The following is a 10931-nucleotide window of genomic DNA, read 5'->3' on the forward strand; positions in this document are numbered from 1 at the left end:
AGATCCACTGGCATTTGTGATCCAAGCCACTCATTCAGTCATCTTGGACACTCAGGGAACCGCTGTGATGGCAGTTGCCAGTAATTTCCAGATCTTCAGGAGACCTGAGATGCCCTTTGTAAGGGGCGACCAGGGAGAGGCTTTGCAGGAATATTCTATCTGTCAGGGGTCTGTGATCTTATAAAATCTCTTGTTTTGTTTTCTTGACACGGATCTGTTGCAATTCAAATTTCTGCCCTGTGCTAAAGACTGGATATGGGGTGGGGTGGGAGCACCTACAGGGTGGGCCAGTAAACTACCCTCATCTGCCAAATAACAAATAAATTACACTAGACTGGCAAAAGAAAGAACTATTTGCTCTTTTTTTTTTTTTTTCCTTTTCACTGCTATGTCTGCAACATCTTCCCACCATAAACACATGCAATACTAAAACCTGCAAAACTACACACACCTTCAAGGATATCTCTCAAAAAAGGGGTGGGGGGGCGCCTGGGTGGCTCAGTCAGTAAGTGTCTGCCTTCGGCTCAGGTCATGATCCCAGGGTCCTGAGTTTGAGCCGCGCATCGGGCTCCCTGCTTGGCTGGGAGTCTGCTTCTCCCTCGGCCTGTTGCTTCCCCTACTTGTGCTCGCTCTCTCTCTCTCTGTCAAATAAATAAAATGCTTAAAAAAATTTTTTTTATAAAGCATAAAAGAAAAAGACAAAAGGGAACCAAATGTTGCTCCGTCCAAAGGGAATACAGCGGTGAACTGGAGTTTTGTTACCATCAAATACTCTAGTTGGTGCATCTCAAAATTTGAACATTGCTAATGTGTATGTATTACATTTCTGAATCACGTCATTCCTTCTTCTCGAAAATGGAATCTGTAATTTGGAGCATTCCTCTAAAAACGTCTCCAGCAAATTAAAAGTGTGTCTATCTTACATTCCAACCATCTGCTTTAATTCTCAAGGCTATTTCATATTTCAGAAGTTACTTTGTAAGACATTGTTCTTCCTCTGGATCCCTGCCTCACCTGCCTCTGTCAGAACATTCTCCCATCAATCACGGCCTCTCTCATCTCTTTCATCTCTGCCATTTGGCCTTCTCCCTCTGATAAGCCCAAATCTCCCATCTGGTAACACTTACCTAGTTGTCTCTACAACCTTCCCCACCCTCCAGGAGCCTTTTTCTAAGAACTGCCTCTTGCTCTATTCACGGTAATAGCAACTGGCCTGTTGCAGTGTAGGACCTCCCAGTGAGATGGTACCAACATGTGCAGAAGTGACCCAAGCTCAGGCAACCAGAGTCCTTTTTCCAAACCCCATCTCCCGGTCACAACTGAATGGGTTAGAGATGGTCATCTGGCCCACATTCAGAATGTCAACATACCTTGTTTAGGAGGCTATGTTTCAGACTAGGATTCTAGTCTCAAACTGTTCAGTGGAGAAACTGTAAGCCCTCACAGCCATTCAATAAACACTGGGAAGCAGAGAAAGCCAATTTGCAGGGACAGAGAAGAATGAAGACTTAGACAAAGAAAACCAGAGACTGGAATGAGAGATGATCCTGATGGCAGTCGCACCCCTTTTTGCCATTGTTGGCACATCCTTGACCTTAAACTCCCGTGAAGGATCATCCAGCCACTACCAGTGAAAAATATTTCCACTTTTGGTTTAAGATAGTCCTATGGGTTTCTCCTACATACAATTCCAAATTGCCTGACATAACTCTTTTAATTCTGTAAACAAAAGAATGCCAAATCCCTCAAACTCCCTTTTCTGAACTCTCTGTATCTCTCCTCACATTGCCAAATTCCTTGAAAGAACAACCCGCAGCTTGCTGTTTTATTGCCACCAGCTACCAACTCCTCAAGGCACTGAAACCATGCCTCTTTCTGCAACACTCTACTGGAACCGTTATATTATTCAAATCCCCTTCAGATACCTATTTCTAATGGCTGAATAGTCATCTACAGAGACCCTGCAAACTCAAGATGTCCAACAGTGGAACTATCACTTTCATCCCCACCATTCCTACTGTGTTCTCTAGTCTACCAAGTTCAGTGTAGCATGGTTTACCTGATAGAGCTCTTAGAATCATCTCTGACTCTGATCTCTTCCTACTTCCCCAAATCCCATAACCAACAGCACCTGAAATTCTACTTCTGCCTTATGTTTCCCATCTGCTCTGCTCTCCCCTCGCCACTATTCTTTTTTGGACCTTGGGCATCTCTCACTCTGGGAACAATGCAATGGTTTACTAACTGCTCTCCCTGTCTCCAATTATTGGCGCTCTTGAATCTATCATCTACACACTGTGATTCAACATGTATTACTTTTCCTTTTTAATTTTAAAAAACCCTAGGATGAAGGCCAACATTGTTCGAATACGCAGAGCTGGGCTACCACAAACGTCCACATTGTTGTGAACACTGCCCATCCCCCACTTCAGGTCTTACGAAATTACAGCCTAGGTGCAAACATTTTACAACCGAGACTCAAACCAATGGCCCAGTCCCAGCAACATCTCTTCCCACCCAGAAGCCCTATGCCTAATACAAAATAGACAGTGCTTCTTCAACATGCTATGTGCTTTTCCTTAGTCATGCTCTGACAGATCCGGCTGCTTTAAAGTAGGTTGGGAGATGTAAATGTCTTCCTTGGGGACTCTCTTCCTCACTTTGGATACTCTGCATATAGTTCAGTGCACTACATAATTTACACTGAATAACAATACCTGCATTAATCGTTAAATTACATTTGATGTTAAAAATATTTGAAGCAGGGCGCCTGGGTGGCTCAGTTGGTTAAGCCACTGCCTTCGGCTCAGGTCATGATCCTGGAGTCCCGGGATCGAGTCCCGCATCGGGCTCCCTGCTCGGCGGGGAGTCTGCTTCTCCCTCTGCCCCTCCCCCCTCTCATGTGCTCTCTCTCATTCTCTCTCTCTGAAATAAATAAATAAAATCTTTAAAAAAAAAAAATATTTGAAGCAGGAGACATTAAAAAAAAGACAGCGTAAATTAAAACATATGATGTACTACGTACTCAGAGGTCTGAAGTCTTAAATGTACCACCTAGAATCCTACCTATCTGCAAGTTATTTCATTCTCTGTCATCTACTCAAGAAATTTACTTATAGAATTTCTTTTTTGATGATCAGCACTTAAGCTTTTAATAAGGTGTTATACTAATATCTCTTATCTAATTAACCATTATCCCAAGGTTTTCTTTAAAAAAATGTTTAATTGCTTCTATTTTTTGCGATCTTGACAACTATACTGTCTTTGGTTTCTAAGGTGAATGTCCATATTATAAATATATTTAGGTCTCTATAAATGAATATGATGTTCAGGAAACATAATTTCCAAAATAGCCACGCTCACTTGGGAAGTGGGGGAAAAAAGAAAATTAAAAAATAACCAGTAACCCCTTAGCATCCTTAATGTAAATTCACACCACGTAAATCGGAAAGCTCCTTTGTCTGCCCCACGTACCATGCATCATTTCTCATGGGATTTTCACCACAACACCTCTTGATCGCTTTTCTAAGACAGATTTCCTCAGTGTGCCTAAGCCCATTTATTTTACTGAGCCATTCTTCTTTTAACCCTCAAAATAAGACATCATTAATGTCTAACCGTCCCTTTCTATAGCCTGACAGTAGGCACCTTAGACAGAGAACAATTTTATTAGCTCTTTCTCCTCCTTCCCCTAATTATCCCCCACAGTAGGTGGGAAAATGTCAAAAGAAACAATTGTCTAGACTGTTTGACAATTTTGGTAGAAGTGTTGATCATGTATTACAGATTTATCTGTGCATTAAAATCCCTCAACAATTTCCCTATAGAGAGAAATGTCTGAGGGTAAGAGAAAGGCCCCTGAAACAGCCAAAGAAGATTCAAGTGAGAAGGTCCTGAGGTCTGGTCACAGGTCACATGGGAGAAAACAAAGCAAAAACTCCCCATTTGATTTGATGTTATATGCAAATAATAATGAATCATGATTCACAGTAAATGGGTAGGTGTATGAAAGACAGAGAAGTAGCAATTAGCTGTCTGAATAAAAGAATACAGGACTTATTTTTCCAGTTTGCCCAGAGACAACTATAATAAATTTTTAATGACTGAGGAAAAAGAATTTTCAAATTGACAGTAAGAGTATCCCCAAATCTGAAGCCTTTAAAATGGGCAACACCATTATTATCCATTGCCATCATTTCTCCTTTAAGTTGTTCTTCAATTTATGATACAGAATTTAAAATGTATCCTAATTTTTTTAATCCAGCAGAAGCATATGGTTAAAAAAAAATCAGAAGAAGCAAATGTTAAAATAACATTTAGCCAGAAATATCCCGCATTCATATTCAAAGAGAACTTTAAATATTGCTTCATATGTAACAACCTGATCCTGCATTATTGAAATTAACTGTAAAAGTGTTCCAGTTCGTTGTGGCCACAATGTCAATCTTTTCCTTGTTTATTATCTCGTTAAAATCTGTATAAATGGCAATTTTAAAGGAGCAATAATACTGAATCACTACAAATTATATAAACCCATAAGGGAAACCTAACAGTTTACATTTTACAAATAAAATTTTTTAAACTGTTCACATTTATCCTTTATTCCTAAAGCATATCACACCAAATATGTTTCATTCTTACAAATTTCTAAGTATCCCATATCTAAATGTCTGAAATAAAAACTGCTTAGTATGCAAAGGCCTTTTAATAGGTGCCCAACATTTCAAATGCAGTAGTTTCTTTCCCGTACTTATTTTGCTAAAAAGATGGCAAAATCATACTTTCTTTATTACTCATCAATTATGTTAATAACTCATCTCTATAGGACCTGAGCACTGCAAGCTGCTTTTGTATACAATGTCTCCTTTGATTCTCTTGACAAATTATTCTGAAATGCTAGTGTTACAAAAATATTTTGAAAGACAATCAACCACTAAACACAGTTGTGGATTGGCAGGAATCTCTGAGCATCCATGACTGTTAATAAATTTACCTCACTGAGGTTTTTCTACCCTAGCAAACCACTTGAAGAAGGTTAAAAGAAATACATGTGCATGCATGCACATATATATAACATATATATACGCACACATGTGTATATACACACATATATACACACACAATATATGTATATATTACATATAATATGTATACACGTATATATTACATATAATACATATATACACATAAAATATTACCTAATAAATAAAATACTATAATATAAAGTAGACAAGTTATCTAATTATGCAATGTTGATATTTTAGGCCCTGAAGGAAAAGGTAAATACATTATTTTTCACAAAGTACTACCATTTTTATTTCAATTAACACTGAAGTCAATTGCCTTTTTCTTTCAAATCTGTAAACAATATGACACAACCAGTTTCATGATTTGGGGCATACACACACACACACACACAATAAATCAAGCCTAAGCTACATAGTTGACCATCTTGATACAGTTTGAAGTTTACTGGAAAGCAATCCTATGAAAGGCTTGGGGACGTTTGTGGTACTAGACATAAACAGCCCATGAAAAGAAAAAGTGGCCGACACTGTATGACACAGGGTCTGATGCACACTCTAAGTCTTAAGTAAATGAGGACTGGATGTGATAGAACAGACCTCATTCCCCATGGTGAGCAGCTCATAGGCTCTTCTGAAATCCTACAACAGTACTATCACAAATGATGGAAGGCTGACACTTTAGTAATAACAAAATGTTACTTTTTTAGAAACACTGAAACAAATTCTGATTTTTTTTTTCAAACTCCTATCTAAGTATGTTTATGTTGGAACTGATTATGTCTATACATGTAAGGGACTGAAGGAAATCAACAGATCAGATGATTTCCCTAAAATACACTTTATTTTAACCATTTAAGTCTCCAGTTTAAGGTTATAAACAGTTCGAAGACATTCATTAGAAAACAAGATGTGAATTGAGAAGAACAGATTACTTCCCTGGAAATCTGTATCTGTATTAAAACAGATAAAAAACAAGGAAAAGAACAGAAATTTCTGTGTATGTGTTTTATATAATGATACTCCAGAAAACATATCAATTAAATAATACTTTGTATGGGTACAATTTTTAAGTCATTTTAAAAATTCCTAAATGCATTGTTATTTCTTATATATACTTATAAATCTAAACAGTAAATGTGAATATGTAATTTGCATGTGTTATTTTTATTTTTGCAAAACCTTACGATGTATAAACCCAAGAATGAAAAGTATTTTATTATTTTTTTTAACCAGTGTTGGCGAAATAATAGAAAAGTCTGCACAGCCAGGTTTCTTTGAAGAAAAAGAGTAGTAAAGTTTCTATTTTCAAAATGAACAACTTGCTATAGATTTTAATTTATATGCACTTATTAAATTAAAATTAAACTGGTGAAAGCCACACACAACAATAAAGGTACATCGTATTTCCTTTCTAAAACCATAAGCTTAGATTCTTGTACCTTTCCAAAATGTTTTTTAGATCATATCCATTACTCTCTGCCTAATGCTCACATTCAAATGCCAATCCAAATAGCTACACATATACCCATGTATAAATATTAAGATATTTAACATCATGTTACTACTTATCTGAAAAATATACCTACTGTTGCATATTTTAAACATACACCTGTGGAATAATAAATGTTGTCTTATGGTTAAGCTTATGAGAACAAATTAAAGAGCTGAGAAAGGGATTTATTAATGGTCATTGTTTTTAGGTCTTAATTCACACTTATTACTTTACCTCATATTTTATCTTAAGGCACATTTCCTTATACATGTAGTATGTGAACAGAAATTGGTAAACCCAAATGAAAATAATTATGTCACTTCTAACACATGAAAAAGATATCCATTCCCATGTTATGACATAAACTTATTTTCTATAGCCTGTAAATATAAATTTGTCTAATAACAGAAAAAAATATTTATATCTTAAGTATTTAAACCCCAAACTACTACTGTTTCATGAGATGTATCTATTTCCTTTAGATACCTAAAATTCTTATTAATATGTGTATCCTATTACACAGTCTATATTAAAATCCTCATATACCAATGGGCTCTCAGCCAATTACTCTTGACTGATTGGTATTTTGATGTGACTGAGATAAAAGTTTAACATTAAATAGTTACAACTACAGTGATTTTTTTTAAAATCTAGATTTGTAAATAGATTCTAAAAAAGCAATAGATTTAAATTAACGTTACAATACTGGCTAACATACATATCATTCTGAGTTTTAAAACAAAAGTGTTTTCATTTATGTGCTAAGAAATTATTTTTAGAACAAGCAAGAACTCTCCCTCTTTGAAAACTCTTATCTTAAACTACCAATATGTGCATACTATAACATGAAAATGGTGTGACTTCCATTTATATATAAACCAATATGCATTAGGTGGTTGATACTATATGGCATATTTACAATTCACACTTTATTGAGACAATCATTTCCAAAAGTAAAGCCTAACCTAGCAAAAGAACTGTATCAAAATTCCTTTCTTGGTGGGGGGAGGGGAACCTTGTTATTTTAGTGTTAGGTCTTAGAACAGTTTAACTATACTTAAATCCAGAAGAATATGCTATGTGAGAATATATGCTAAACCAGGAAAAATTAAAAAAGAAATTTAAAAGGATACATTTGTTTTATTATAATAAAACTTAAACCTTTAATATTATTGTAAACACTACTTAAAAAAATTAAAGCTTTGTATTAGTAATTCTAATTCGGGTCCCACTCCAGTGAGTGCACAATTAATTTTATACTGTGTTGATGGCATGCTCTTCCTCTAAAACTGATACTACATTTTCTGGGGAAAAATAAAATTGTCAAAAAAAAAAAAAAAACGAAAAGGATTTATTAATGATTTCCAGAGAAATTTATACATAGGAGTGTTAACAGTTTGCCTTCAATGATACTATGTAATCTTTGTACTGAGTTTTTATAGGCTTGGAATTTTTTTCCAAAGATTTGAGATTTATCATGATAAACAATACGAATCCTTTTCTTGCAAGAAAAGCAAATGGCACACCTTGACAAAATTAACACTGCACTTTTTTAAATTTCATAAAGTTTATTCAGAAACCTAACAAGAAGTACAAACGTCAACTCTCATTTCTCCTCTCCTCAGAATATTTTAACTTCAGGAATAAATTACTGAAGATGCACAAGACTTATACAAATAGCATTAATGTTACCTACAGGAGACTGACTTAGCTCTACAAAGTCTTTTATTAAGCTTTTACTCTACAAAATAATTAATGTTTCATATTATTTGAAAATATCTTAAATTCCCATTGTTAAAAAATAAATTTCAAATCCTTTCAAGGGGAAGAAATTGTGGTTTCCTAATTCCTATTTTTCTTCCCTATTTATTTTCGTCTTGTCTCCAGTGAATTTCTGATCATAAACATGAAGTTATTTTAATTTTAGCAAAGCATTTTTTGCAGAGGTCCTTCTCACAATAAGGATTTGTACATTAGTATTTTACAATGGTATGTTCTGGAATAAAAGGTTGTATTTTGTTGTATCTGTAAAAAGTCACAGTTTGCCCCAGTGGGGTGAATGATGCATTCCCTCCAAATGAAAGAAATATTGATAAATTGTCAGTTAAAAATAACACGTTAAAAATATGTCAACTGCACACACAGACTCCTTTTTGAAGAGCCACCTCTCCATTTGACACAAATGTAAGCGAGTCACTTGAGTTCTCGCTTTATAGGCCAAGCTACAAAAAGAATAAAGAATTCAATCAATAAAAGTGTAATTTCCTAATAAGAGTGAATAATTTTGAAGCATCTTTAGAGTAATTCTTACTCTATATATTTCAAAATATCCGCTTGGAACATCCTACCAATTAAAGAGAGATCTACAGATGGTATTTCCCCTTTCGCTTCATAACAAAAAGGATCTGCAATCATCTTTATGGAAGATTATCTAAAAAGGAACATGACTGTAAATCAATGACAAAAAATATTCGACACTCCCCTTCCCCGGGTGAGAATGTGCATCCTTCAGATTCTTACACTGACACCTAATGTAATAAATACTTTAAGCTGCATCTTAAATAATCGCTGCAGGGTTTCAAGTGGTAAAGGTTCACTGTTAGCATCCACCAAAAACTCCAGTATTCAGCACTCGGCCAACAAAGGACAGCAAATAATTCCCAACAGCAGAAATATCGGGAAGGCTACCTTGGGCTTTGTTTTTGTTATGTAAAATGCATTAAAGTGACTCATCCATTTAAGATCATCTACTCTTAGAAGCTTTAAAGTAGCTTTAAGAACCAAAATAAATGCTTTCCCAAAATGCCCGATAGAAATGCCCGATAGGCTCTTCAGCGCATTTAAAAATGTGTATATATTTTTATGAGCTACTGACTTTGCTTCTTTTTTTCCAGACTGAGAGAAAAGAGAATTATTATTTTTCATTCCCTTCCTGCCGTGTGACTATAGAGTTACCTTTAAATACTCTATTTCCAGAACGGCAGCGAATTTTTTAAGTGATTTTAGAAATGTTAAAAATAAGAGAAAATTGCAGGCGACTCTGGAAACGTACATCGCTCCCTCAAAGAATAGGTTCTATTCGTTCTAAGAACAGGAACAGCGTGTCTGCCCGCACTTAGATGCTTCAAATGAAGGATGAGGAGGTTGGATGGTGTGGTCCCAAAACCCGCGAGCCCCTTGAGTGGACAGCACTCTAAGCTGCGTCGAGCGAGCACTCTTCGGATGACACAGACTGTCAAGTGCGCCCAGTAATTTGGGATTTAATGAGTTTGGGCACTACAGCAATTAGTATCCCCCAGGCCAAGCGCGGGAGAAGTCCATGCCACCCTGGCAAGCATGAAATTACCTATTTGTAAAACACCCAAGCAAACACAACTTTTTTTTTTTTTTCCTGGACTGGATTTGAGGACAGCGGATATCTGGCTGGAAACTTTCTTCCCCCCAGTACAGCTAAACTCTGTAAGTCTAAGGAACCCTTTCGGAGACGGGTTGGGGCGCCGCGAGTCGTCGGCGGACGTTTCCCGGGACAGCCCGGCCCCACCTAGGCGCCCGAGACGCCGGTTCGGCGCGCATTCCGGCGGCGAGCGGCGCGCACCTCCCGCTCAGCCTCTCCAGATCCCAGCCCGGATCGCTCCCCACCCCCACGGGCAGAAAAGCCCCGCTAGTCGGGAACCGTCCCCGCGCCCAGCTCCCGCGGCACCCCTCGGCCCGCACTCGCAGCCCTTCCCGGCCCGGAGACTTACGTGACGGCCGAAGGGAACGGCTCCTCCGACGAGGGGCCGATCAGCCAAGACTGGAAAAGTGTCAGAGTCAAGGCCAGCAGGCAGCCAGCAGCCATCTTCGCGATCGAAGATCAATCCCGCCTCCCTCCCGAGCCGGGGGAAGGAACGGTGCTGGAAACCGCGGGAGGAGAAGGAGCACACGCCGGCCGGACCGCGGACGTCTGGAGAGCTGGCGCGCCGGGGACCGGAGCGCGGACTGGCGCGGGGGACCGCAGGGGCGAAACCCGGCGCGGGGGAAGGGGCGGCGGCGGGCGGACCCACTAGCGCGCGTCGGCTGCTCCGCGCCGCGGCTGCCGCGCCTCCGCCGCCATCAAGGGCGACTTTGGAAACAGACCTGGGCGCGTCCGCCGGCGCTCGCGCGCTCTCGCTATCTCTGTGCCTCTCGGTTTCCTCCCTGATTTATTCCCCTGATTGCCGGGGGAGCAGGCGGAGGCGGAGGCGGGGGCGGAGGAGGGGTGACGGCGCTGGGGAGGGGGTGGGGGTGGATGCAGGAATGGGGGAATGGCTGGCGGAGAGACTTGTGGCAGGGAGAGGCTCCGTCTGGCTTCTCCGGGCAAGTCAGAGGGAGGTGGCTGGGGGTGGGCAGCGGGAGGGCTGGGCGTCAGAGCAGTCGGGCGGAGACGGGCCCGG

General features: G+C 39.0%; 1 protein-coding gene across 7 annotated transcripts in view; it reads right to left on the reverse strand.

Moving 5' to 3' along the window:
• CACNA2D1 (calcium voltage-gated channel auxiliary subunit alpha2delta 1) overlaps positions 1–10517 on the reverse strand; it is a 503379-nt gene extending 492862 nt beyond the window's left edge. For all 7 annotated transcript variants that reach the window (XM_021689797.2, XM_021689799.2, XM_021689796.2 and 4 more), the window contains exon 1: positions 10263–10517. In XM_021689797.2, the coding sequence (XP_021545472.2) occupies positions 10263–10357 (95 nt within the window). In that variant the 5' untranslated portion in view covers positions 10358–10517. The remainder of the gene's footprint in view (positions 1–10262) is intronic.
• Positions 10518–10931: the final 414 nt, after the last annotated feature.

This window comes from Neomonachus schauinslandi, chromosome 12 (assembly GCF_002201575.2).
Source record: "Neomonachus schauinslandi chromosome 12, ASM220157v2, whole genome shotgun sequence".
Classification (NCBI taxonomy): Eukaryota; Metazoa; Chordata; class Mammalia; order Carnivora; family Phocidae; genus Neomonachus; species Neomonachus schauinslandi.